This window comes from Penicillium rubens, assembly GCF_028828025.1.
Source record: "Penicillium rubens strain IBT 27055 chromosome Unknown utg000003l_segment0_segment0, whole genome shotgun sequence".
In the NCBI taxonomy this organism is placed as follows: domain Eukaryota; kingdom Fungi; phylum Ascomycota; class Eurotiomycetes; order Eurotiales; family Aspergillaceae; genus Penicillium; species Penicillium rubens.
The window spans coordinates 2,760,165-2,787,439 of record NW_026890601.1 but is presented as its reverse complement, the minus strand read 5'-3'; the positions used below and the strand labels follow the sequence as shown (position 1 = coordinate 2,787,439).

Sequence of the window (27,275 nt, the reverse complement as noted above, 5' to 3'; positions counted from 1 at the left end):
TTTTGGTATACTGGCTTTAGGGCTGGTTTATGTACCTGGTTTCGTACATATATGTAGGTATATCCACTCGCTTGAGTAGAAGCCTGTACAGTCGCACCTCATCAGGCCTAATATGACGTTAAAATCGAAGATTGTCGGGGTGCAAAACAATGGTCCCTGTGGCCCTGGAATTTCTGGGTCATATATGCTCTCATTTGTTATACTTATGTTCTAGAGTGACTGGACAAGCTATAAAATCACCTGGCCCCATATAGCTGACTGCCTACTAGATCTTCTATCGCTTGTCTGGAGCGCATAACGTAGAGCCCTGCGAGAATGGTGAGTGACGCAAACCCAGGATTGAGGAAATCTTCAAGGCAATATCGCGCTAGGTGGTGGCTATTCTCGAGAGCGAAGGCTGGTGTACGCCGTACTCAGACTCTATACATAGTATGAATTCATTGAGGCTTTTCCAAGGCAAGGTTGCCCGCTGGCAGTATATTATATAATCATAGAGTGTCCACAGGTCACTATATGTCGTGCTGCTGTAGGTACCTTTTGTATTGCAATTCCATACAAAAGATACCTAGGTTCAGTGCCTGGTGGACCCACCAACACGGCGTGCCACGATGAGAACGCGCAGGTCAGGCGCCTCGAGTAACTCTGACCCTGTCTCCTTCCCCTCTCTAATTATTTTCAGCCTCACCTCAACTTCTTTCACTCCGTCATGTGGCAACCAGTTGCTCTTCCCTTCAAGAATGACTCTCTGCCTCACGCTCTACCTACTCCAGATGAAATCCGGGCATGTCCCAATGTCTTATGGGACTTCGTTGACAAGGTCGTTGCTATAAATGATGAGATTGTTGTTAAATTTGGTACAAGTGTGAATGAATGGGAGGGACAGGCTATGGTTTACCTCGAACAACACGTCCATAATGTTCCGGCTCCCCGACTGTACGCAATGTACCACGATGCTGGGGAACTCTTCCTGGTCATGCAACGCGCTCCAGGTGTGCGACTGAGCTCGATTTGGCCGTCATTGACTGAGTCTGACAAAGATGACATTGTGGCCAAACTCCGCGCGGCAGTTGATACTTTGCGAGAGGCCAAGAGTCCATGGCCTGATGACTTTTATGGAAGCTTAGATGGTGGCGGTGTGCACCATCATTTATTCTGGTGCCGGAAGGGCAGTGGAAAGTATTTGGGGCCATTCCATGGTGAAGCTGCCTTCGTTGCAGGTCTCACGGAGAATTATCGAGCTGCAAGTGAACGTGATGGTCGGCCAGACTTCAAAGCTCGCTTCTATGAAATCTCCCTCCCTCGCGTACTTCAAGGTCACCGGCCAACGTTGACACATGGGGACCTTCAGCCGAAGAACATTATGGTCGCAGAGAGAGGCCGCAATGCTCGAGGAGATCGATCCTTTGACATCATGCTTGTAGATTGGGAATCTGCTGGCTGGTATCCTGACTTCTGGGAATACTCCAATGCGTTTTGCACGCCCCCGTTTCTCGACTGGACGGATGACTGGTGCTGGCGACTTCACGAGTTTCTTCAAATATGGCCGGCCGAAATGGGAATAATGCGTATGCTTGACAAAGATTGGCTATAACCTCGGTGATTGGGAAAGGCCTTGGCTGCTAAATACAAGTAATGAGTGCTTAGGGGTTGGGAGGAGACGAAGCAGCAACAGCAGCGAGGAAGAAACCTGATCTGATCGCAATAATGATGCCCGCGGGCGTTCATTGCTTGGTCATTTTCAAACCCCGATACAAACTCTCAGCACCTCAGCACCTCAGCACTCACAGAAGATCCAGTCTTACCATGAGGAAGCTCTTACGAGTATCTGGTTTCACGGGAGGGGTACCGGCATCCCTAGTTCCCTTGTTGTCTGGTGGGTTGGTTTGCCCAAGATATTGCTAATATTCCCTGAATAGAAATCAGCAGGGAGAACCTATTCAATCTGTTCGTAGCTGCGCAAGTGCGAAGAATTCGCAGCCTTGTAGCTGGTTTTCTCCTCGTAACGCATGCCGGAGGGTCCGATGATGTCGCCCGTAACATGAAATAGGGTTCCATCACGGGTTTTTGGATTTCCGTTCGACGAAAACACCTTCATGGTATCTCTTGACCGGGTCAATAGGATCAGGGGCTGCGGTGTCGAATTGCGCATCGTAGACTGGGTACCATTGCGGCTGGCCCTGATGCTATTGGGACTGCATGGCGATTAAAACAGGCCCGTGAGACGGGCGTTGAGGGAGAATGCTCTGTGGTAGGCAGATTATACAGTCTTCAGAACCAGCTATTTCCTTGAGGTGGGCAGCGAAGGGGATATGGTTTGTGAGGATACATTGGGCCAACCAACCCTTAGTTAGGGATGTTGGAACAAATAGAAAATAGTTATCCTATATCATGGGCCTGTAATGAGCGGTCCTCGTCTTCTCGTACTCTGGCAGACGTACCTAATGATAGTGTAGGAACTGCGCATTCAATGTTTGTATACTATCGTCACCAAACGCCGTGGCAATGTACAATAACTTTCCTCTTCGGTAATATGTGAACTAGTTGCCTCGGACTTATCAAGTAGAATATGTCCATATATATGTATTCTGGATTGGCAATGGATGTACAGATATATGCATGAGGAGATTGGGGTGGATGAAGATGCTACCTCAGGGACGCTTCTTTATCAAACTCAAACGACCGCAAGTTACCACAACTAATCAATTTGCCGGAGGAACCGGACGTTACGAGATTATATACATACACAAAAGAGAATGTTCTCGTTCTTTTGACATGCACCTTGTCCAACGCACATGCGGCTAAACTGTCTTTATCCTTCTAGCTATGATACTGGCATGTGTGCCCAGGTGTGGTAATGATATCTAGTTAGGTAGTTATGTCTATGTTGTATAGACGTAAGAAGGGTGAGAGAGTCTTGGGAATAGAATCCTTCAAGTTGGTAGTTGAAGGGGTTGATTCGCCCCTTGAAGCGCAGGGAGTGAGTGGAGAAATGCGATATATCTTCCCATATATGGATGCGATTTACCTTAAAAGATATATCATATGCCTGCTGGGGTGATTGGCGCATACTGTACTGACCACGTGATGGAAGCGGTGTGCTCTCGTGTTATTCTGCCGTCAACAACCATCTACACGCTGATAAGCTATAGTAAGCCTCTTAAGGTTGACAAGTCCATTGACAAAGTATTCCCCAATCCCCCAAGATCTCCATAAGAGGATAAAAAAATATCTCAAGATGGTACGTACCTAACCCCAAGCACACTTCAGAATTTCCCAGCGAGTCCACCAAATCCAAAGCTAACAGCAAACCACCAGAGCAAAGACTCCTCCGCCTCATACCTACACATGCACCAACCACGGCTAGCAGACCTTTTCGAAGAATTTACACGACCACACACATCCACAGCTACCAATTCAACAACTGACCCACACAACGCCAACAGCGCCTCGGCCGCACACCGCGACGCAGCAAGCGCTGCCGCAAACGCTGTAACATACGGCTCGACCTCTCCCTCTACAATCCCGTCATACCTACCAATAGAAGACATCTACGTCGCACCACAATACCAGCCCCCGAATCCTGAAGACGAGGACGACGTCGTCCCAGACCAGCATGCGGCGTTCGGTATTGCCCGCGCTATGGAGCGGAGACGGGATGCCGTATGGCGCGATCTTGGTCTTGAGGCACTTGTCAATGGCGAAGGGCATGGGGCTGATGCTGGGCCTTTGACTGGTCCTGGAGGTGCTGGTGCTGCCGGGGCTGCGACCTCTGGACCTGGGGCTACGCTGCGGGGTAGTGGGGGTGGTGCGGCGGCGGCCGGGGCGCCTGTTATTAGGGTCAGGGATTCTGGGCGCAGGATGGGTGGGCGGAGGGTTATTGGGTTGCGGTAATGGATCAGTATCTACTGAGGCCATGGGGTGACTTTTTTTATTTTTCTGGAGTTGGTGCTGCGAATGCTTTCTACACGCAGGTAAAGGGTGTCTTGTGTTGCATTTCCTTTTACTGGAGCATATTTTCCGGGCTGGATAGCCTCGTTATGATACCCACGTTGGATGTATCCTTCTGTTATGATATCTGAAGATCATTGATTCGTTTCCATTTGCGATCTTGTTCCAAGAACCGCCAATACCTAATGGCTGCTGACCTAGCTTGGTCCGAGCCTTAACGCCGCGCGTAATGCGATATGATTATACATGTCCCTAGATACGATTGATGTCCACTCGAGCCCGCTCGTACAGCTTGTGACTCAATTGTTTCTGTTCGCGTTCGTCCTCTGCCACCAGTCGTGGGTGCACGGCCATTTGGGCGTATGAGCCCGCAGCCCGACGCTTTGACAGAGTACCTGGGTTGATTACTAGCACGCTGTCGACGACCTGCAGAAATAACAAGGTTAGCACCTTCATGGAAGTTGGGAACAAAAAGCCTCGGATAGGGGATAGCATACCTTTACGAAAGGCGGCAGCATACTCGGCACAATTAAAATATCGGGCCGGACATTCCACCATTCGCCCAGTTTCATGTAGGGCAGATCCACCATGGCGCCTGTAGCCATGCCACCTTCAGTTCCGGGTCTTGGAAGATTTGACCGTGCAGTCGGAGGGAACAAAGGGAAGAAATGGCGTTGCTCGACGAGATACTTGGGCAGACGGGTGAGCAGGTTGCCTTCTGCGGGCCGACCATGCAAGACCTCTTCGCGGCGAAGCTCGGAGAGCACATCGTGTGAGGACATTCCAATAACGCATTCGTTGAACGATAATGTGACGGGGTTCGAGACCATGCGGGTCTGCTTAGGGAGACCCAGCTCCTTCTTGAGAATCATCTCCTGGGGCCAGGACACGTGCCGACTGACTGCATCGCGCACAGACGGGACCATCACGATCGTGATGCTCGGGACGGCCGCTGCAAGTCGTGCTAGTGGCGCTGAGATACAGTGCCGGAACATTATGGACAATGTAGCTGTGTCCGGGTCAAGACCATTGATATCTGGCAGGTCGAAATCGCCCGATGCAAGAAGAGGGTGCTCAATGTCCAGGAACGGTCCCATTAGCACCAGACCATCGGCGTAGCTTTCGGCTGCCTTCTGACATAGTTCCTGCAGTGGCTCGAAGTCCAGGTTGTCGTCCGCTGTGTATGGCCCGGCCGCAATCATGATGTTAAGTGGTGGGTTTGCATCTCCGTCAAGTCGCTCGTTGATGTTGTCCAGTGCCACAGCTGAAGATGCGGCTGGTGGTAATAGGGGAATTGGGAGTACTTCCTTGACAGTGAAATATTCACCGGAAGGGTTGATCCCTCGGAGGGCCACGATTTGGCCTGGGAAGAAGTTCGCCGAGGGTACCGAATCCACCTTCAAGGGGACTCGTCTACCGGCTCCGGTGCGGCGCGAAGTCTCAAGTACGAGGGAAGCTGGGTTCAATTTCCCCTCGAGACTGTCGGAAGCAATCCGTCCGACAGCAATAATCTCGCTTGTGCTCTGGATGGCTGCACTCCCAAATGTAATATCGTCTGATTTGAATTCTGCCTGGAATATAGTCGCGAACTCGTCGATACGATCATCCAAAATCTCCGATGCTTCTGACAATTTCATGCCCATGGGCTTGTAACCAAACTTTTTGAGGTCCGTATTCGCGGTAGGCTTAATGCGCGCCTCAGAAAATGGCGCCATTGGGGTTTCTGGCAAGGATAAGTGCGCATTGAGGGTTTCCACCGTCTGGCCAGGATTTGGTCGATCGGAGAATGGGACTGCTCTGTCCGTAATGTCAGCACCTTCAATACATCATGTAGGCCGAAAAACACATACTGCATTCCATCGCCAGGTGTACCAGTCGGTGTGTTTGTGATGGTCTGTGATCCAGACTTTTCGAACTTGCTGACTCTTGGTGTAGCGGGCGACGTGAATTCGGCCTTGCGCTTCGCAGATCCAAGTCCATTCGCACTTCGAGCATTCGAGGCAGTCGGCGTCAATTGATCGAACATCCCAAACATATCGCTGCCAGCGGCGGCCGCGCCCCGCGGAGTTGCCATGTTTGCGCTTCGTTTTTCTGTGTGCCGGCCAGCCTTGTCACGACTTTCACGCTCCAAAGCTTCTTGGACATCTTGTTTAAAGCCTCGCACTGTTTGCATTGTCAATGTCACCCCCTCGCCCATCTTTATGCTGTATGATTCCCATTTGTAGAAGAGCTCCTCTGCGGAGATCGAATGCACCCGCAGCATGGAGAGGAGCTCGGCAAGGATATCTTTAGGGATGCCGTCGGGGAATGTGCCCGCAAAAAACTCATTGAGCTCTCCCTCGGCGTCCATTGTGGTGAGATGTGTATCGTGGAAGGGCAATGGACATTGAAAGTACAGACACGCGCAAGACGCGTGAGACCGTGTCGCTGACATAAGCAGCCCAAAGCAGTAATATTATTCGAGCATATGATAGGAGTGGACCTGTCGATCGTTAGAATTGGTGATTAGCCTTGCCCCTAGGTTTATTTTTCATTCTTTAGATCTCCACGTGTCATTGTATAGTCTATATATTTAGGTACCATCTAAGATCATGTCGAGCTCCGAACAAGGTGCTACTGCGCATGCGCCTACCAATGGCGATACCGTGTCCGGTACCAACGGACAAACATCGGCCGAATCAGCCCCCGTGAACGCCCAGGTCGAGTCTACTTCAACCGCAACGCCAATTGACCTCGAGTTGCCGACATCCGCCGCAGACGGTCTCATCCAGAAGCCCTTCGCTAAGCCACTGGACACAGCCAAGCCAGCAGCACCCGCGGAGCTTACCCCGGAACAACAATCCAAATACGAGGCTGTGCTTAAGTCTGCTTCATCATGGACCACAGTGGCAACTAAGGCCGGGAAGGATGCCCCGACGTCCCCCATAACCGAGGATGAGAAGATGTGGCTGAGTCGCGAATGTCTCTTGCGCTACCTACGCGCGACCAAGTGGAACGTCTCCGAGGCTGAGACACGCCTCCAGAGCACTCTCACATGGCGCCGCGAGTATGACCTGAAGAAATTGACACCTGAATATATTTCAATTGAGAACGAAACGGGCAAGCAGGTCATTTTGGGCTATGATAACAACGGACGGCCATGTCTGTATCTCTTGCCCTCCAACCAGAACACGGAGAAGAGTGACCGCCAGCTCGAGCATCTTGTCTTCATGCTGGAGCGGGCCATTGATATTATGGGACCTGGCCAGGAGACTCTTGCCCTAATTGTCAACTTCAAAGAGACAAAGTCTGGCCAGAACGCAAGCATCGGTCAGGCCAAGCAGACGCTCGGCTTCTTGCAAAACCACTACCCCGAGAGACTTGGTCGGTCTCTGGTGATCAACGGTTAGTGATGCCATGTTTCAAGCAATGACAAGTTACTAATTTTCTGTCATAGTGCCATTCGTCATCTGGGGATTCTTCAAATTGATCACACCCTTGATTGACCCGAATACTCGACAGAAGCTCAAGTTCAACGAGGACCTGCGTCAACACGTCCCGCCCAGCCATCTTATGAAGTCTGTGGGCGGTGATGTCGAGTTCCGCTACGATCATGCATCCTATTGGCCTGCATTGAACAAGCTGGCTGAACAGCGCCGTGAGGCTTACCGTGAACGCTGGGTTCAGGGAGGAAAGCTGGTCGGCGAGTTCGAGAACTACCTGAAGGGTGAAAATGTCCCTAGCCTGTCTCAGACCCAGGCTGAGGCCAAGGCCAGCGAACAAGCTTGATGGGGCGAGCATATCATTTTGCACATATTTCGGTATGTTTCGTCATTTTCGGTTGCCATTTCCTTTTCCTTCTTCATTGGTCAATAGCCGGCATTTTCTCACAGCGCTGGGGTGATTGGATTTCTTTACATATACAGCATCATTTCGATACGCCTGTTCATAGACATGTTAATCTTTGTCAATAATTAAACGATAGAGCACCCAAATATAGATAGCTAATTTTTCTTGAATTTTCTTCTTTCCTATCTCGTATACACGCCAAATTTAGACCTTTGGCTACAATATGCAGGGAAAAGGGTCTTGGGGGCGATTTACCCTATGAGAAAGCCTACACTTTCATGGGAATGTCAATTTTATATAGACCACAACTGGTTGGAAGGCAAGGTATATCATTGTTGTGGCGTAACGCAGTCAGTCACATCCAATTTGAACAGTATCATCTCCCATATTTCTTCTCTTCCATCATGTACCATAATTCAGACTAACCAAGCTCCTCCAACGAATTGGCTTATATCCTTTGAACATTGAATATCACCATTCAAATTCCTGTATTGCAATCTTAGTCAAGTTTCTTCCTCTGGCACTCTTATTAGCTTACCTCAGTATAGAGTGTTATGGATGGTCCGTCATTAAGCAACTCCTTGTTAACAGCCTTCCGTGTTGTACTCAGAAGTTGGCTAGGACCACAAGCACCGACAATGACGCGGTCGTCTAATTTGGCGCTTCCAGCGGCAGCGGCCGCGATCAAGTTGCCAATATTCGGACGCCCTAGCAAGATCTCGTTGACTGAAGAAGAAATATTGCCTGTAGGCTGTTGCTCAGCGTCTTTTTCAGGATCTCTCGCTAAAACGGTCGGGGAAGGTTCTGTTAGGATTATATCGTCCTTTGCGGATACTTTCTCTGATGAAGAACTCGGGGATGTGGATGACGATGTGCCGGAAAGGTCAGCCTGACCAGTGACGTGAATAATAAGATTCACTTCTGGATGCGACTGAAGTTGCTTGAGCTCTTGGGCAAACCATTCGAGGCTCTCTATGGGACAGAGTTAGTTGAGGCGAGTATATACACGTTGCTTCCTCTAAACTTTTAACGTACCTTGATGTCTAACTACCCAAATGAAATCAATCGACTTCACTGCCTTGTTAAACGCCTCAATCAGATCTAGTGCAACAGCGAATGTGAAGCTAGCACCGCTGCCACCGGCGACAAGGACAACTTTCTCAAACACTTTGAAGTTCGGGATCTGACCATATGCGCCGTCTACAGAACAGCGTAGAGATCTCCCCGGGAACTCTTGGGCAGCTTTATATAAATCCCGCGTAAAGCCATCGTACACTCGGATAACGAACTCGGATGGATCCGAAGATAATAGAGTGAACGGATGGCTTTCAGCCCAGCGGATGGCGGGAACCCACAAGAATGCATGAGATCCTGGACTATAGCGCATGCGACGGCCGAGTTTCACACGAAGGGCATTGCCCGGCAAGGCAGTGACAGTGAGAGAGTTTCCAAAGAAGTTCCAGAAAATCTTCGCGCCGCGGATGATGCGGTCCAAGGTCCAAAGACAGGCAGTGAAAATCACGATAATCACCACTGAAGTTGAGAATTTCGGACGGTGCATTCCGACTGTGATCATAATCAAAATGAACATGGTTATGTGAAGCATATAGAAGACTGCAGACGGTTAGAAGTGCAAATTATAGGAGAATACGAAGGAATGACCCACGTTCGTAATACCGTCGCATGAAGTATGTGATGGTTGAAAGGCCAATGATTAACATGGCGCAACCTGCAATTGGGCCGACGAAAATCTCATGTTCTTTCATTTTGGCCAGGTGTCCAATCTCCGACCAGGCAGATATGTACACTATGCCATGTAGGACGCTTGTGAAGATGCAGGTATAACCGGAAACCTTGTGCAGTGGGCGGAGCTTTTCGTAGGATGTGGCAGTCAATGGCGCGAGGGGCATATTCTTCAAGGCCAAGAAGACCAAAAGCACCAAGTTGGCGACTGAAATCCTGTTTATTGATGTTGGTCAGTTACTAGACCGTAGGAGTAGAATGTCACAAGTACACGTACCAGCCAAATCGTTTGGAAACCTATATAGTTATGCAGGAACTCGTCAGTAAGAATGTATACAAAGGCCAGAGAACGAATGAGCTCAGCTCACATCGATGAGTTTCGTAAGTTCTATATTGGTCAGAGCGAGAATCAAGTTGATAGCCCAGTAGATGGTATACAGGATGGACCGATCTGTCCTTAACCCCAACGTTGAACTAGAAAGAAAGCATCGAACTTGTCTGTCACATTCAGATGATCAGTATTCTCCTTAGCCCACATCGGCAATGGACATACCTATACTTCCGAGTCAACGTAGGATAATTCTTCCTTCGACCATAACGAAAGTGAACCACACTTGACCAGTGGTATATAGCAAAAAGAACCATGATTGCACCGATGGCAATGGCAAAATACTTCACGCTCCACTTGTTGTTAGACAGGCGCAATGCCTTCATAGCAGCCTTTGCAGCTTTGGGGTCACTCATCCTAACTGCTGCAGACAGACTCAACGTGGAAGCTCAAAAAGAAAATCTCTAGGCTCAACCCAACCTGACCGGAAAGGTCAATTATTAATTTCACTTCCTTCCATTGGAACTGCGCCGGAGAAAACAGTGCCAAGAGCATGGACTAGAGACTCCACTGTCTTCAGGATGCGTATGTACTCGGAAGTAGCGTGCCAAGAGGATGAACTGGAGTCCACTGTCTTCAGGATGTGCACTCGGCTTACTTCCGTGTCTCATATGGTGCGGATCAGGCCAAGCGGAGCATTTCCCATATTGTGATGCACCGGAACCTATTTCCCCACGGCAAATTAGGAAATGTAATCAGAGTATCACCTGCGTACATACGTAGGTGGAACACGGATACAGGAAATGGTTGGACGAGCCCTGTTGTTTTACCAACCTCAAATAACCATAAAAAAGCCGTTTACTGACTGTTCTTCAGAGATTCTTCAATGATTCCCCAGCGGTCCTTCAACGGACGTTTAACGGATTTTTGACGGACGTTTAGCGGTTGTTTGGTTGTAAATAGCTTGCTAATAGGTCGGTTAAAAAGAATGGCTAACTAATAGTCGCTATATATTCAACCGGTGTCCAACCGCTTTCTGGATCCTTACTCCTGCCATAATGTACTAGTATGTAGTGATTGTGCTCGCGTTCTGATAGGGCTGCAATGAAAGACTCGGCCATTGGGTAAGCATCAAGTCTGGGTACTATATCGAGTACGCGTTCCTTTTCAGTCCTTCTGGAAGATCTGGCGGAGAAATGATATATACCTAGGTAGACTTTCAGGGTCCAACAGAATGTATGAGTCACATGGACTGTAAAATCCCTGCACGGAACTTTTCACCGCACATTGCATTTGGGGGTCCTCCGTAGGTACTCCGTAGTATTCGGGATAACGAAAAAGTCTAATCAATCAGATAAACCTTAAATTATTCCAAATCTGATTGAAATTTCCTTCAATAATCCCCAGGTCAGTTTCCGCCATGTAAAGTTTGGTGGCGCTCAACGTGAGACAAATGTCAGCAGCATAGGGCAGAATATGGCATCTGCACACAGAAGACCATACCGTCTGCTATAAATTGGTGGCTGACGTCGGTCCACTAAGGTCACAAATTACATAATACGGTAACTGCCCAGGTGGGATATGGATGCTTTCAGTACTGCTCAATTCGTCATATTCCTTGGGGTATAAGGTATAGCGTTGATCCTCTATGCAGCCAAGAAAGTTCGACAATGGACCTGGGCATGCTAATCCAGGGCTTTACCGGAGGACATTAAGGGTCCAAAGATTGACAATCTTTTTCATTCCAAGGTTTCCCAATCTGTTGAGTGGGGCCATGGGTACTTTCAACCTTGGAATGTTTAGTATACAGAGCTAAGCCACTGTAAAAGTGATAAGATTATCAATCAGTGAAATACTACTCCGTAGTAGTCCACGGGAACAGTACTAACTAGTGCGGGTCAGAAAGTGCTAGAATCGGGTCAGAAAGTGCTAGAATCTATGTCGTTTCCATGTAGCCGCCCCTCTGAACTCGTTCGGACTTTTCACCGAACAAGGTATCCCGATCGGGCTAATAAAGTCATGAGAAGAATTCAGATTCCCGTAGCGCGTTTAGCGATATTATCTACTAAGAAGCCTTTGCATTAGACAGAAAATCCATGCAGAATTACCTTTTGAACCTGTGGAACCTACCTAGGTATTTTGGGGCAGTGCTCCGGTGGGGAAGTAAGTGGGCGTCCACTCCACGGCCACGAGACACTAAGACCTCGGGAGACCCTGCATGAAAGCTTGGTGCCGCTTGGCGGAAACGGTATTAGTAAAATTACTAGTTCACATCTGAAGACAAAATGGAATTTTTCAATTTACAAAATACCAAATTTCATTTCCTCGACCCTTTCGACCGATGATCCTGCTTTCGACCAGTGGCCCTCTCGCTGGAAGACCCTCCTCTCGCCCATATAAACCCCAGTCCACATTGAAACAGACCGATCCAGCTCAACTGACCAAACCTAAAGAGCCAAAACACCAGTCTCTGCACGCTTCTCGGAAACGGGAACTGTTGTTTCAACGGGTGCTACCGGATCTTCGTAGGGACGGCGCAGAATAAAGGCTTTGGCTTTGGCCTTGGCCTTTGCGACGCTGTTCATAGCCGGGTCAATGACAGGTATAGCTCCACGTTTCTCACGGTAAAACATCAGCCCGTAGCCAATCATGACACATATCCAGTATAAGTTGTAAGAGATCACTGAGCCATAGTCGGCGGAATTGGTCCAACCAAGGAGCGCGTTGAAGATTCCCCAACCGCCGCCACCTGCGATAAGCGGACTACAGCAATTGACGTGCCAGACACTCTCTCGGATGTCGTAGGATCCGGCGCCAGAGCCCGTCTCCGCCGCGTCACCTCCGATAGCGTGGTTCCAGGTGTTGTTCTCCAAGTACCAGACACCACGTGAGAAAAGACCAGCGGCAACGAGGTAGAGGAAGCAAGTGGAGATAATCAAGAATATCTGCATCGAGGTCTGTCGTCCGCCTCTATGGGGTATGTTAGTTCTGTATCATTCTCCAACATATTGAATCGACATACCGGTAGATAATATAGCCCACTGCGATACCGGCCAAAAGGCCACAAAAGACGGCCAAGGGGAAGGAACTGGCAGGAAGCCCTAATCCAACGCCACCAACATACACAACGGCCTCGAGACCCTCACGGAGAATCGTGATAAATGGCAGTATAAACATAGCATACTTCTCCAACCACCTCTTAACACGACCCTTCCCTGTCTCGCTAGGATCGTGCTCGTGTTCGAGGGCCTTGGCGAGCTTGACACGCCATTTGTCTTGAAGTTTAGACACGCGCAGAAGGGCAGCGCCCATGATAGTGATGATTATCGATGAGATAATTCCCAAAACACCCTCCCAAATGTCCTCAGTACTGGAGAAAGTGTCTGTCCCGAGGCCGTAAAAGGCACCAATCATGCCTGACCCGACTGCGAGACAAACAAATAGGCCTAAGCCGCACCCTAGCCAGACCTGTTTCCTATTTAGCTTGCAAAATTGCAAAGGATTGTAAGAGATGATCGCATACTTGTTTCACTAGTCTTTTATACGTCGGGCGATCACTGTCGTAGAGCGATAGCTTCAAGAAAGCCAGTAGAACTGACACAACCACCGTCGTCTCGAGACATTCTCGAAAGCAAATGAAAAACACTGATCGACCCGAGTTAATAAACAGTTATGTCTTCCAAAAAGCAATGAACTATACCGGTGACAGCGAAAACCTGGTTATTACCCATGATGCTTGAGATGAGTTTGACAGTTCCCCAAGGCACAAAGAAGAAGAGATTCAAAGAACAAAGTCATTGGAAAGCAAATACACCCCCTTGTACGTAGCCCCGCCGGTTACGAAAGTATATTGGGGAATTCCAAAATGTAAAATTACGCTGGCTACAACAACCGCTTTGACTTTCAGCGACCCACTCGTATTGAGCTTAGCCTTTTGGTATTGAGCTTAGTTTTTTCAAAAATCCTCCGTATCAGAAGCTTTTTTTGAGCGTCTGGCATTATGATTCGTGATCGTCCTTTTAGACATATCCACCTGGTCACTGCCACATGTCCAAGGTCCAGGTCCAGCCACCTTGTTGGATTGGAAAGATAACGCGAGAGGGGTCATGCCATATTTCTCAATTTGGCAGGTGAGCACAAAGTACGTGAAAATCCGATTCCCCTACTGAATTAGGCGGACACTATGTGGCCCAATGACTGTGTCTCCCATGGTATAACTCCGAAAATTGGCAATCTCCCACGGGTCCCATCTGATTAAGATGAAAGAAGCTTCCTTGGAAGGTTTAATTAAGAAGATCGGGAAGGATTAACTTTATGCTTATCAATCTTGTATTGCGCTAGGGATGTTCCAAGATTCCGTTCCCAAGCTCGTAGTCTTTTTGTTCGCTCTCTCTCTTTATCGGTAAACAGGAAATCCTCCTAGTTCCTTTCCTTCCTGGCCAAACGTCAAAGCATGGCTATATATCATGGAATACTGGTCCGCCTTACGGCGATACTGCTTCTTGTGCAGTACTGTCAAGCGAAGACAGTGAATTTGGATTTCAATGTCACATGGGTCAATGCGAACCCTGATGGACTCCATGAGCGCAAGGTGGTGGGCATCAACGGCCAGTGGCCGCTACCTGTTATTGAGGTGGATAAGGGAGACCGCCTGATTGTCAATATGTATAACGGGCTTGGGGACAAGGAGACCTCCATTCATTGGCACGGCATGTTCCAAAATGGCACCAATGATATGGATGGTCCGTCGATGGTCACTCAATGCCCAGTCCCTCCTGGTGCCTCGATTACCTACAACTTCACTATCCCTCAGAATGGTACTTACTGGTATCATTGCCATACCGACTCATGCTACCCGGACGGCTACCGACAAGCTTTGATTGTGCACGACGATCAGGCGTATTTCAACGATATGTACGACCATGAACTTACCGTTACGATGAGTGACTGGTACCATGATCTTATCGAGGATATCCCCTTCATTCGTACTGAAAATCCAACGGGTGCTGAGCCTGTCCCGGATTCCTTCCTGTTCAATGACACTTTAAAAACCAACATTCCCGTTGAAGCCGGGAAGACCTACTTGATGCGATTGATCAATATCGGTGCCTTTGTGGCGCAGTACTTCTACATTGAAGATCACACTTTCCGCATTGTCGAAATCGATGGAGTATACGTCGATGAGCAAGAGGCCGATACTCTTTATATCGCCGTTGCGCAACGTTACTCCATCTTGATCACTATGAAAAATTCCACGGATAAAAACTATCCCATCGTGACCGTTGCCGACTCGCTTCTGCTGGACGTAATTTCGCCTTCTCTCCAGCTCAACCAAACCAATTGGCTCGAGTACAATAGCAATGCGGCGCATCCACAAGCTGCAATGAAAGTGGAAGTTTCCTCCGACCTTGTCCCATATGATGACATGAAACTCGTTCCTCACGACCGGATGGAGCTTCTCACAGAGCCCGATATGACTATTAAGGTCGACGTCATTATGGATAATCTGAATGACGGCGCGGGCTATGCGTTCTTCAACAATATTTCCTACACGAGGCCGAAGGTTCCAACATTATATTCGGTCCTCACATCTGGGGATTACGCCACGAATGCGCAGGTCTACGGAGAATACACAAACCCGTTCGTTCTCGGTCACAAGGCGGTCGTCGAGGTTATCCTCAATAACCTGGACGGCGGTTCGCACCCTTTCCACTTGCATGGACACAACTTCCAGCTCGTCAGTCGCACTCCCTCATATGGTCCTTCTTTCCAGGACTTCGCCGACGGTGACCCCGTCCCTTTCAATGCCACCGAGAATCCCTCCAGTAGCTTCCCGAAATACCCTGCTCGCCGGGATACCTTCGTCGCACCACCCCAGGGTAATTTTGTTATCCGTTTCGTCGCCGATAACCCTGGTGTTTGGTTGTTCCACTGCCACATTGACTGGCATATGTCGCAGGGACTGGCAATGTCATTCATTGAAGCCCCGAAGCAGATCCAGGAGCAATTGTCGCTGACAGAGAGTGATATTAACATCTGCAAAGCTGGCAACCGCTCATACGAGGGTAATGCTGCCGCTAGCACGGAAGACCTGCTCGACCTAACCGGCCAAAACAAGCAGCTTCCGTGGTTACCTGCCGGGTTTACGGCGAGGGGCATTGTTGCAATGGTTTTCTCGTGTGTCTCCGCTTTCCTGGGCATGGCGTTCATTGCCGTCTACGGTATCTCAGGAATCCAATCCAAGGAGGAGACTGCTGTGGTTACCGAGCGTGGGCTATGAATTTCTTTTTGGATTTTTGCTGTACGTAGAATATATATTCATCTTGCCTGAGTGTGTACAAATTTGCATTCTTCTTGAAATTAATCTCTTGGTTGTCAACCCTTCCCTTTTTTCTTCAATTCTAATGCCTGTCTCGCGTTTCTTTTCTCCGATTTCTCGTTTTAGGTAGTGCCACATCATGCTCTACCTCTCACCAGGTCTGTGTTCTCCACTCCTCGAACAATATATTGGCATTTAAGTATAGATTCCCCAGAAGGTTACCGGAGGAGGGAGGAGAAGACGTCTGGCCGAAGCCAAAGAAACCTATGTTTGTCTCCAATATCGACTCTAAAATTAAACAGAGTAAAGATGGAGGCGCTTCGAAGATTGTGTCTCGATCTAGGCAACGAGAGGAAAATTGGAGTGCAAACATGTTGGCTGGGAGAATTGTATATGTTACATGGAACTTTGATATTTGGAGTACTCTGGCGTGAAGAACATATATCGATCCTTCAAGAACGCTGCAAGCTAAGCTGTCATGACTTGCCCCGAGCTTACATCCACACTGAATAGTCTCAGTAATCTCACTCTATCACTTTGACGGCACGTTATCGGCATGCGCAAAATTTACTTTTTGACAGAAAACCAGTGAAGCCCGACCCGGTATTTCTCTTAATCTCGACCTCCGGACGTCGATCATACTTTCCAAGCTTGGCCACTGACACTAAGAAGTAGGACATAGGAGGTACCAGATCATGAGTCGCTTCCATGAGCGGAAGACTTATACTAGACAATGCATAGGGAGGAAGCTAAGGGGTCACGCAGATTGGGTTTCAGTAGTGGCTGCAATGTCGCATGAGGTGAACCCTCTCGATGGCATCTTGGTGTGGCGATGTCCTGGTTACATCGTACGTTGCCGAACCTCGACTTGAACGTCGTAAAGACCTCGAAAGAAAAGTGAGAAGCTGACTAGTTATCAAGTCAATGTTTTAGAACCTTGATGCGTGACTCCACTATCGCGCTTCTGCAGCTGCAGGGCATCAATAAGGCCTATGGTCCTCTCTCGTGACGGTCATTCATGTTGATAGTCACGACTTTGCTGCGAAGGTCAGCCGAATACCAAGTAGCGGGCTATTTAGTCGCCCCAGCTACTGGTATCCTACTCCGTGCGGAGGAGAATATTGGAGAATTGTCTATGCGACGATCATCCATGGCCTTGGGCAGCTGGACTTTGTGATGTGGATATAATCAAGGTACCACCGGCTTAGTCGATGATGTACGTGTTTTCTTTGCATACATACCTATTTCAATAAATCGAAAAGACTGACTCGGTCTTCGTCGTAGGGCTGGCGCAGATGTGTATTTATAGCACGGGTCCATTGTCTGCTCTAAGGGGGGCGGAGATTTATGCCCATAGTAGAAAAATTTTAGAATGGACGGAAACCGAAGGATTTAAAACACCCATGTCAGGTTGTAAACAATGAAATTAGTTTGGTGCTTATCCGCGGGAGTTAGGGTTCGGGTTCTGGCATATGCAATGCAATGCAATGGATTTCATTAGCCCATAAATTGAAGAAAAAAGCCATCGTCGATCCTTCAACGGTTTGTCTGGTGGTGGACCTCTTTTCCAATTTAATCCAGAAATTAAAGTCAAAAAATAAAGACACAAATCTGAGATGTTCGTATCCCATGTTTCAATGCAATGTCCTGAATGAAAAAGAGGAAGACTAAATATCTCGGGTACGGGATGATTAGGGCCAATTGGACGAAGTAGGATACCCCTGAAATCGCCAGCTGAATGGTTCAAGTTGGACACATTATTTTGCAGGACAACGTCTACGGAGTACGGAGTCAAACCGTTTAACAGAGAGCACCAAGCGATGCCCCCGACTCGTGAGGCCTCCGCACCGTCAATTGGAGTGGAACCCGGTTCCAAGAGAAACTTCCGGATTGGCTTGGCTGGCCCGTTCTTGGACCCGATTAGGCTCCATCTGGAAGTGAACACGCAGGGATCGGCAAAAGGGCCAGAAGATGCCCAGGTGGGCGATTGGGAGAGAGGGAAAAATGAGCTCGGATACGGAATAGTTCCTTTCAGAGCCCCCCCAATGTACCCTGCTTGAAGCTAAAAGCCCAACCTGAAACGAACGGGCAACGTGGAGGTTCGAGACTTTTTTTTTTAATATATTTTAGCATTGAAGCCATAGGGAATACTAGTTCAATATAAAGACCATCAGACTATTGAACCATATGGTCGGAGTATTTCTGCTTTAGTATGTACATGTTATATAACTAAGCCCCTATAGGTATCATCAATGGATGTACCATATACCAAGGAAACTAATAAAGAAATGCTAATGAACCATGGTACAGAGTACGAATTCCAATGGGATATCGAATGTCAACCCCCTGAACCAAAAAAGGAGCTCTTCCGCCTTTGCAATCCTCCTTCATCTTAAAATTAAAACGCTAAACTATTCTGAGCCCCGTGCACGGTGTTTCTCCATCTTTCCATCTTTCCAATTTCCATGAATATTTTTATCTCCCTCCTTTCTCCTGTACAACGTTGCAGAGAGGACTGCCGGGAGTAACAGGTACGCGTCTTCATTGTTGGTTGATTTCTTATCGATACTAGAAAAGAAAACAGCTGACATTTTGGAATCTCCACATTTCTAGACACCTCCCTATTCTGCGCTTCATGACTTCGATCGCTATCGATTAGCACATCGAATTCTTTTTATTTCTATTCCACCTGGTGTGGTCTCTTCGGGGAGAGAGATATGACAGTCTCACCGCCAGGATCGCCTACAGGCGCACCCCCGCGCCCCATCAATGCTGTCATGCGAACTCCGCGTAGTGCCAGTCGTTTAAGCATGAGCAGCAGGCAAGGTGGAATCCGTGCATCGGATGAGGATGGAAAGACTGCAGTTAAAGTTGGTATGTAAATTCTTCCCCTGATCGCCCCGTTCTAGGGTTACCCAGGACCTGCAATTGAGAATACACAGCATTAGTTGGCATCCAAATTCCCCAACTGACTTTGCGCAGCTGTCCGTGTCCGACCACCGCTGAAACCGACCGATCCGGGATATGAATTGATTCCTCAGAGATTCCAGAAGTCCATCGTGACAGTTACCGCGCCAAACAGTCTGGCCGTCGATGTGGCCGCTGGGCGCAAACTATTTGTATTCGATCGTGTATTCCCAGAAACCACCGAACAGGAAGGGGTCTGGGAATATGTCAGTGACAGTGTCAACTCATTCGTTCAGGGATACAATGTGTCAATTATGGCATATGGCCAGTCTGGCGCGGGAAAGTCCTTTACAATGGGTACTTCGGGGCCCACTGAGCAGAGTAACATGGAGAATATGGGTGAGTTTCAAACATGCTTGTTTAGCCATGAAACTCGGGGACTAACTGCATATGTTCATCTTCATTTAGGTATCATCCCCCGTGCTGCCCAGGTCTTGTTCGATAAATTAGAAGGACCGTCAAAACATAATCGTAATGCCTCGCATCCAACTACTGGCCTCCGAACACCACAACGATACTCAATGACTTCCGCTGCAACCTTCGGCAAGCTACACCAGGAGAAGGAAAAGAACTGGCAGCTGAAGGCTACATACGTGGAGGTGCGCTTTTATCCGAGGAAAATGCTCGCGCGTTCTACATTGTTCTGACCATCTACAGATCTATAACGAACAGCTGAGGGATTTGCTCCTTCCGGAGTCGACGCCCGCAAACGACCGCAGCAACGTTACGATACGCGAAGATACGAAGGGTCGTATTATCCTAACGGGATTGCACCAGGTGAACATCAACTCATTCGACGATCTGATTGGTGCCTTGAACTTTGGCTCCGCCATTCGTCAAACGGACTCCACAGCAATCAACGCGAAATCATCTCGCTCACATGCCGTATTCAGTCTGAACCTTGTGCAGCGCAAGTCTTCACAAGCCCAAGCGACTCCGAGCCCCGTCAAGGAGAAGCGCATGTCGATGCCAGTCGACACGTTCCACTCTGGGGAATCAGTTACTGTCGATAGCAAACTGCACTTTGTGGATCTAGCGGGTAGCGAGCGGCTGAAGAACACAGGTGCCTCCGGAGAACGTGCGAAGGAGGGTATCTCTATTAACGCCGGTTTGGCTGCGCTCGGCAAGGTCATCTCGCAGCTCTCTTCACGTCAACACGGGTCTCACGTCTCGTACCGTGATTCCAAGCTTACCCGGCTGCTCCAAGATTCGCTCGGTGGAACCGCCTACACGTACATGATTGCTTGTGTGACCCCCGCCGACTTCCACATGAGCGAGACTCTAAACACAATATCATATGCCCAGCGCGCCAGAGCCATTCAGAGCAAACCTCACATTCAGCAAATTGCCGACGAAGGTGACAAGCAAGCATTGATTGAGCGACTCAAATCCGAGATTTCTTTCTTGCGCCTACAGATCCGCAACTCCGAAGGGTCTGAGCGACGTGAAGGAGGACCAACCGAACGAAGTGAACGCAAGAACGAACGTGAAAAGCATCTGCAGAATCAGTTGCTGGACGTCCAAGAAAGCTACAATTCCCTTAGCCAGCGCCACGCCAAGTTGATTTCGAATATGGCCACTGATTCGGAGTCAGAGCCACCAGCCCCCAACGGCGAAATGGATGACGCTACCTCCGAGATCGGAAAGAACTCGGTTGAGAGAATGCAGCGATCCAAGTCCTTTGCCGAGTCCGTGGAGCAGATGGTTTTGGAGTACGAGAAGACCATTCAGAGCCTGGAGGCTTCACTCTCTGAGACACGCGCCTCCCTCGCTACCACGGAGACTGATTTACTCGAGCGCGAGACCAAGTGCGCCTATATCGAGGCTATCAAGGACCAGCTTCAGGCCCGTGTCTACAAGATGCAGGAGCGGGAAACCAACACCGAGACCTACCTCCACGAACTGGAGTCTAGGCTTGATGGCCACTCTACAGGCGAAGAGAAGCACGCTGCCATTGTTGCCGAACTGCGCAAGGAATTGAGCCGCGCTCGCGATAGTGAAGCCAGCTGCGAGGAATACATCTCGACGCTTGAAGAACGACTTGCGGAGGGCGATCAGGACATGGAACTTATGCAGCGCGAGGTGATGCGCCTGGAACATGTTATTGAGCGCCAGCGGGGCCTCGGGCAGCTAGACCGTCTACTCAGCGAGCTGGACCACCAAGATGGTCGGGATAGGCACGATGGTGCCAACGGCATGGACTACCCACACTATCACCAGCCCAGAGATATGCCGACCGCTCATGGACACACGCCCTCTCTGGACGTACTCAGCGAGGCAGTTGAGACAGCCATTCCGGAATCAGATGAGGATCTTCTCGAGCCGACCCTGGACGCAGAGCTTGAGTCCATTGGAGAAGTCGAGCAGGAGACGAATGAGGACTTGAAGGTCCTTGAAACCGCGACCAGCAAGCTGGAGGCACGTCGCTCGGAGGCTCTTCGTGAGGACCCCATCGCAAGCCCCGCCCAGTCCAAGTTTGTTGCCGATAAGCTTGAGACCGTCACCCAGGAGCTTCTCGACCTGCGTCTGCAGCATGAAAACACCATTAATGACTTTGAGAACCTCGAATCCAAGTACGAGCAGGCACTTAAGGCCCTTGAAGAGCTTCGCCAGGACAAGATTGACGAGGCCCGCCACCCAGCGCCCAGTGTCCAAAACGAACTTTCGCCGCGCCCGGTGACTTTTTTAGGAAATGGAGGCACTCCGACCTCGAAGTCTGGAGCACAACACTCATTCTCGCAATCACTCTCTTCGGAATTATCCTCGGCCGGGGAGCCATCCACTTTGCGCGCATCCTTTGAGGATGGATCGAAGGCAATTTCATCCACGCCCTCGACCCCGCATGTGCTGTCGGCCCGCCAGGTGGACTCTGAAGAGTCTGAGAACATGCGCAAGATGCTCGCCGAGCACCAAGAGAGTGCTGAACTCATGACCCAGAAATACACGGAGCTGCAAACCGAGCATGAGCAGATTCTTGCACTGGTCGAGAAGCTGAAAGCCGAGGCCCAGCGCGCCAAGTCGAGCTCACCCCCTGCAACCCCCGGTTTCAAAATGCTCCGCCGCATGACTAGCCAGAACCTTCTGTCAGGAGTTGACCGTGCCACCCGCGCCCTTACTGGTCTCCGCCTCCTTGCGTCCGAGGAGTTTGCTGAGAAGCCGGACGCGATGCATAACTTTGACTATCACATGGATCAAATCATGCACGAGTTGCAAAGCCGTATGGAGCGCCTCCAGTCCCTTGAAGCTGAGAACCAGGGCGTTAAGAAAGAAATGGAGATGAAAGCGACTATTATCTCTGGCCTGACCAGAGAACGGTCGAGTTTGCAAGGTGCCTCGCCTGTGGACATGGCTCTGGTATCGCAACTGCGCGACCAAGTCGTCTCCCAGGAAAGACAGATCGAGCACCTTCGAGACGCTCACGAATCCCGCCAAAAGGAGCTGTTGGCCGAGATCGATACTTTGAAGGGTCTTTTGAAGTCCCAAGAAAGTGCTACCCGGGCAATGGACGCCGGTGCTGAGGAGCAGGAGCAGAAGATCGGTGCTCTGCAGGGAGAGCTCACGGAATGGCAAAGCAAGCACAAGAGTGCTTTGGAGTCCCTGCAGTCCTCTGAGTCTCAGCTCACTAGTACTCTTGCCGAGCTGGAGGGTGCTTTGGCTTCGGTTGCTGCTATGCGCTCTGAGCGTGCTGCCGCCGATTCCGGCTCTACTGAGAAAGAAGTCGCTGCTCAAGAGCTTGAGGGTGGTCGCGCCGAGCAGCAGGACCTCGTAGATAACCTGATGAAGGATATCGAGGATCATAAGTCTACTATTGCTACTCAGCTTGCGACGATTGCTAGTCTGGAGAAGTCCCACGCCGATGCCCGGGAGCAACTGGCTTCACAGACCACTACCGAGGAAGGGGCCAATGCTGGCGCTGTCGACTTGAGTCTTTCTTCTCGGATGGCCGAGCTCGAGCAGGAAATCTCTACTCACAAATCGGTTGTTGATTCTCACAATAATAAGCTGGATACTCTCCAGGAATCTCACAAGCGTGAGCTGGCTGAGTTGGAGGAGCGGACCAAGGCCGCTGTCCAGGCCGAGTACGATGCTCGTCTCGGCGAGAAGGATGCTGAGCATGAGCAGTCCATGGCGACATTGCAGAAAGATATTGCCGAGTCGCGTGATGAGTTGGTCAAACTGCTCAAGGCTGTGTCGACACTCCTCAACTCCGAGGTCTCAGCCGACAACCTGACAGATCAGATCCAAGATGTTCTGGCCCAGAAGCAGCACTTCTCCGAGAAGTATGCTGAACTTATGGGCACCAATGAAGATCTTCGGAAGCAGCTGGAGGCCAATGCGGACGCCGAGAGCCGTCTGGACGAGATAACCAACAAACACAACGTCCAGGACGCCAAGGTTAATGAGCTGGCTCTGTTGGTGGCTACGTTGGAGGACACTCTTCGTCAGAAGGACGAACAGGTCAAGAAGAAGGAAGCCCTGGTTGAGGAGATTACGATCGAGAAGCAGAAGAGTGTGCGTCTCGTGGAGGAGCTGGAAGAGCAAATTACGAACAGCTTCGATCAGCATCACAACCGCCTGTCCGTCATTCAGCAGGAACGAGACCAGGCCCTGGAAGATGCCAAGGCCAAGATTGTTATCTACGAAGGGGACATCGAGACTTACCAAGTGCGTATCGAACAGCTTGAGCTTCAAATCAAGAACTCCGGTACCGCCGATGCCTCCCACGACCGCAGCAGTTCTCTCACATCCAACCTCCGCAAGAGCTCTTCCGCTGCCTCTCTCCCCTCGCCTCCACCGGCGATCCCACTCCCTCCCCTCCCTACCATTGCCTCTCACTCCAACGGCGCCTCGAGTGTTTCTCCGCCCAGCTCTCGACATGCCAGCAAAGAGCTGTGCAACATCCAGATGGTCGAGGACCAGGAAGCTCGAATCCGAACCATCGAGAAGCACCTGTATGCTGAGAAGCAGCTAACTGCCACCTTAGAAGAGGCCCTGGGCGACCTTGAAACGCAGAGCACCAAGGTCAAGGCTGACTGCGAAGCCTGGAAGAAAAAGGCCTGGGAGTTCGAGGATGAACTATCCTCCCTCCGCAAGGAACGCAGCTCTGCCCGTCTGTCGCTCCAGGCAGTTGAAGAGGAGCGCAATGCCCGCCGCGAAGCGGAGGCTGCCCGCGCTCAACTCGAAGAGCGTATGATCGCCCTCAACAAGAAAAAGAAGAAGAGCACCCTCAACTGCTTCTAGGCGTTTTGACTCTGATATTGCTCGAGCGCTTGAGCTTTCCCAGCAACAAAAGCAATCGCATTCTCACCTGTCTCTATCGTTTTCCTCTGGTTGTACACTTTTTATCTTCTCTGTTACTCTTCATTTCTTCTTTACTTCGTCCTTTGTTCCATACCCCCTTATTTTGTTGATTCCAATCAGTTCACCCATTTCCCTGTATTATGAGCTTTCACGTTTCTTGTCACTTTCCCGTCAATTCCGTCAATACCTTGTTCAAGCCCTAACACCCTCCCTTTCCCGACCTCGTTCTTCACATATTCCCTCTTCTTTTCTACTTGCACTCATGAATTCCTCATGACTGGTAGATCTTTTTATCAACCTTTTTTATTGTCCCTACGCTGAATATCCTCGATATTGTACATTCCGTCGGCTGTTTCCAGGTTCATTTGCGTTGAATCTCTGTGTCGCAATCGGGGGGAATCCTGTCAGCACTCGCTTTGATCTCTTGAATCTCATATGGATGTTCACTCGTTCATATCGAGTTGCTTTTTTCGCGCATTCTTGTCAATGAAGTTTTCAATATCGGATTATTTCCTATCTCGCTCAGACTGTAGAGTACAAATTTGATAAGTTAATTCTTAATCCTCGGGAATAGGTGTAATGTTGTATAGGCTGTGCGGAGATTTAGAGATCGACATTCTAAGCCACGTGGTCAAGGCAAATTTAGACAAAACAAACAGAGCCTCAAGGTTGCTGCATTTCAGCCTCTCTTACTTTTGAGAAATGCCCTACAACTGCTCCGGACCGCAACCTCCCATATCGGTAGACCCGGACATCACTGGTAAAGGGGTATGTCACCAGATGATTACTAGTACCATCGACTAATTCATCCCTAGGTTATTGCAAACTATGTCGCAACTGCCGGTATTGCGGTGCTTCTCATTATCATACACTTCTTCGTGGTCTACGAGCCAGCTCTGGATCCCTTTAGGAAGACAGATTACCCTTTAAACCAGTCATTTCGCCCCAACCCAATAGACACAATAATCCTGCGGACCGTGCGACGTATACCTAAGCGGTTGATGGGCGCTCGCAAGGTCCGCGTTAATTCCCAAGTTGGGAAAGGCTTTACTGAGGTATAGATACGCCTTGGTTTGAGCCGAAACTGACTTAACTGACATACTATAGTGCATCCTTGCAATGAGTGACCTCCAAATTGTAACTGGACTCTCGATACTCATAAGTGGATATACACAACTTCCTCAGGGCCTTTCGTCCTTCCACTGGATGGTTATCGTCGACCTGGCCTGGTTTTCCAGTCTTACGCATTTGGCCTGTCTGACACTTCTCCGAAACCATCTGTACAATCATTCGATGCAGCGCATATGGAGACTGCTTTGTATGGCTGTTCTGGTCATACTCCTGACTGTGGCGCTCTCTTTCACGGGCGGATATGATTGGACTTCCTCGCATAGATCCAACTACATCTACAAGGGCACGGCATTTAATGTTATTAGACCCGCGATGTGCCATCCAAGCTCTAGTACGAGATCAAGCGTGACATACTACGCAATGGTTTTTTCGATACTGTTAGTGGTATTCGGGTTTGTGGCCCGTATAATCAGGTTGCATAAGGCTATCTCCGTCGGTGTCTGGGGAAAATCTAGAGCTAAGCTAAGCATACAAGCCCGCCGCTTGTTAAGTATCGCTTTCGCTTGGAGCTGCTTGGGTAGCTCCCACAAGAGCCTGAAACGTACGCTTTTCTACCGACCTCTGCTAACGACCCTTTTCGTCGCACATCTATTCCTAGATGGGTGGTCCTCGATGTTTGTAGAAGTGAGTGTACCTTGTCTAATCATTTTTCTCTCCCATCTGACAGTGAATAAGATGTGCTGGCTAGTAGCCGGGTTTGTTTGGGGTACCATCCGTCTTTTCGGCGTACTGAACATCATTCAACAGGACGTGCATGAAGGCAGCACGGTGTTACGATTTACAATGCTACAAGAGTCCGATGAGAGAGAAGCCGGCTGGGGGTTTGGACAGGTCATGGCGGTCGTTTTACTGCTTGCGCCTCTGATCACAATCGTCAAGTACTTCACTCATGGTACACCCTGCACTTTCAATGCTCCAAATATTTGACACCGCGATGCTAACGGGATATGACTAGATGACGAACAGCCTGGGATAGTCACAAGCTGCAGTCATCATATTTATGAATTATCCCACATCGAGTCCCAATCAATGAGTCCGAATACTTCATCTACGCATGAAACCTCTAGGAGGCCAGATGATCCCAACAGCAACTTGGATGATCATGTCCAAACTATCGGCGCAGTAATACTTTATTTCATGCTCATCTGCGTTGTTATGTTAATCCTCATTTGCTTGACGAGCTACACAGCCAACCTCCTGAATGGGTTGCAAGCGTTCTATATACCCATTGCCGTTGCTTTGGTTGGTATTTGGGGGGTTGCTCTATTCTCATTGACAATTGAACTAGATCTGTCCCATATGTCTTTATGGTTCCAAAGATTCCTGCATATGGTCAACGTTGCTTTTTTTATTATTAATGCGTTCCTCGTCTTTTTGCAAGATCGATTGCCAAAGAGTTACTTGCTTGCTTCGATTGAAATTTGCTCGATGTGGGTATTCGCCGCTGTGTTTTATATCTTGTGCGCTGTCTTCTATCGGATTTATGGCACCTCTTGAAGCAAATAGATAATTCGAGCGTCATACTGCTTTTGTTGAACTATCCTGGTAATATCATTCTACATTGTCCTTAACCGCTTTGCACCGAAGACTTCAATTAATGGTAACTTGATATTGCCGTCTAGTCAAGATAGTCCGTTGACAACACTAAGGTCACCACGGTCTTAAGAACACCACAATCCAAGAGACTATGTTGTAGGTATTGGGCGTTGC

The 27,275-nt window shown here is 49.3% G+C and overlaps 10 protein-coding genes across 10 annotated transcripts; 6 read left to right on the top strand and 4 right to left on the bottom strand.

Annotated features, from left to right (window-relative positions):
• Window positions 1–706: 706 nt before the first annotated feature.
• On the top strand, window positions 707–1,591 carry N7525_007272 (aminoglycoside phosphotransferase family protein; the record flags this gene model as incomplete). Its single annotated transcript, XM_002567802.1, has 1 exon — window positions 707–1,591. The coding sequence occupies one exon, from the start codon at window positions 707–709 to the stop codon at window positions 1,589–1,591; it is 885 nt and encodes a 294-aa protein (XP_002567848.1).
• Window positions 1,592–1,933: 342 nt separating this feature from the next.
• Window positions 1,934–2,149, bottom strand: N7525_007271 (uncharacterized protein; the record flags this gene model as incomplete). The annotated part of the gene is made up of 1 exon (XM_061213966.1): window positions 1,934–2,149. The coding sequence occupies one exon, from the start codon at window positions 2,147–2,149 to the stop codon at window positions 1,934–1,936; it is 216 nt and encodes a 71-aa protein (XP_061068397.1).
• A 1,086-nt stretch (window positions 2,150–3,235) lies between these two features.
• On the top strand, window positions 3,236–3,891 carry N7525_007270 (uncharacterized protein; the record flags this gene model as incomplete). Its single annotated transcript, XM_061213965.1, has 2 exons — window positions 3,236–3,238; window positions 3,316–3,891. 2 exons carry the CDS (start codon window positions 3,236–3,238, stop codon window positions 3,889–3,891), a joined length of 579 nt encoding a protein of 192 aa, XP_061068396.1.
• A 309-nt stretch (window positions 3,892–4,200) lies between these two features.
• On the bottom strand, window positions 4,201–6,298 carry N7525_007269 (DNA-directed DNA polymerase alpha subunit POL12; the record flags this gene model as incomplete). The annotated part of the gene is made up of 3 exons (XM_002567800.2): window positions 4,201–4,374; window positions 4,446–5,745; window positions 5,799–6,298. The coding sequence occupies 3 exons, from the start codon at window positions 6,296–6,298 to the stop codon at window positions 4,201–4,203; spliced, it is 1,974 nt and encodes a 657-aa protein (XP_002567846.1).
• A 241-nt stretch (window positions 6,299–6,539) lies between these two features.
• Window positions 6,540–7,716, top strand: N7525_007268 (CRAL/TRIO domain protein; the record flags this gene model as incomplete). Its single annotated transcript, XM_002567799.1, has 2 exons — window positions 6,540–7,332; window positions 7,385–7,716. 2 exons carry the CDS (start codon window positions 6,540–6,542, stop codon window positions 7,714–7,716), a joined length of 1,125 nt encoding a protein of 374 aa, XP_002567845.1.
• Window positions 7,717–8,247: 531 nt separating this feature from the next.
• N7525_007267 (ferric reductase family protein) lies at window positions 8,248–10,263 on the bottom strand (the record flags this gene model as incomplete). The annotated part of the gene is made up of 7 exons (XM_061213964.1): window positions 8,248–8,262; window positions 8,315–8,748; window positions 8,812–9,390; window positions 9,443–9,735; window positions 9,797–9,816; window positions 9,888–10,017; window positions 10,073–10,263. 7 exons carry the CDS (start codon window positions 10,261–10,263, stop codon window positions 8,248–8,250), a joined length of 1,662 nt encoding a protein of 553 aa, XP_061068395.1.
• A 2,031-nt stretch (window positions 10,264–12,294) lies between these two features.
• Window positions 12,295–13,578, bottom strand: N7525_007266 (FTR1 family protein; the record flags this gene model as incomplete). The annotated part of the gene is made up of 4 exons (XM_002567797.1): window positions 12,295–12,817; window positions 12,870–13,315; window positions 13,371–13,492; window positions 13,548–13,578. 4 exons carry the CDS (start codon window positions 13,576–13,578, stop codon window positions 12,295–12,297), a joined length of 1,122 nt encoding a protein of 373 aa, XP_002567843.1.
• Window positions 13,579–14,300: 722 nt separating this feature from the next.
• On the top strand, window positions 14,301–16,127 carry fetC (putative ferrooxidoreductase Fet3; the record flags this gene model as incomplete). The annotated part of the gene is made up of 1 exon (XM_002567796.2): window positions 14,301–16,127. The coding sequence occupies one exon, from the start codon at window positions 14,301–14,303 to the stop codon at window positions 16,125–16,127; it is 1,827 nt and encodes a 608-aa protein (XP_002567842.2).
• Window positions 16,128–18,883: 2,756 nt separating this feature from the next.
• On the top strand, window positions 18,884–24,374 carry N7525_007264 (uncharacterized protein; the record flags this gene model as incomplete). Its single annotated transcript, XM_002567793.2, has 4 exons — window positions 18,884–19,040; window positions 19,149–19,472; window positions 19,542–19,732; window positions 19,791–24,374. 4 exons carry the CDS (start codon window positions 18,884–18,886, stop codon window positions 24,372–24,374), a joined length of 5,256 nt encoding a protein of 1,751 aa, XP_002567839.2.
• Window positions 24,375–25,136: 762 nt separating this feature from the next.
• Window positions 25,137–27,062, top strand: N7525_007263 (uncharacterized protein; the record flags this gene model as incomplete). The annotated part of the gene is made up of 5 exons (XM_061213963.1): window positions 25,137–25,202; window positions 25,250–25,489; window positions 25,542–26,189; window positions 26,241–26,457; window positions 26,521–27,062. The coding sequence occupies 5 exons, from the start codon at window positions 25,137–25,139 to the stop codon at window positions 27,060–27,062; spliced, it is 1,713 nt and encodes a 570-aa protein (XP_061068394.1).
• Window positions 27,063–27,275: the final 213 nt, after the last annotated feature.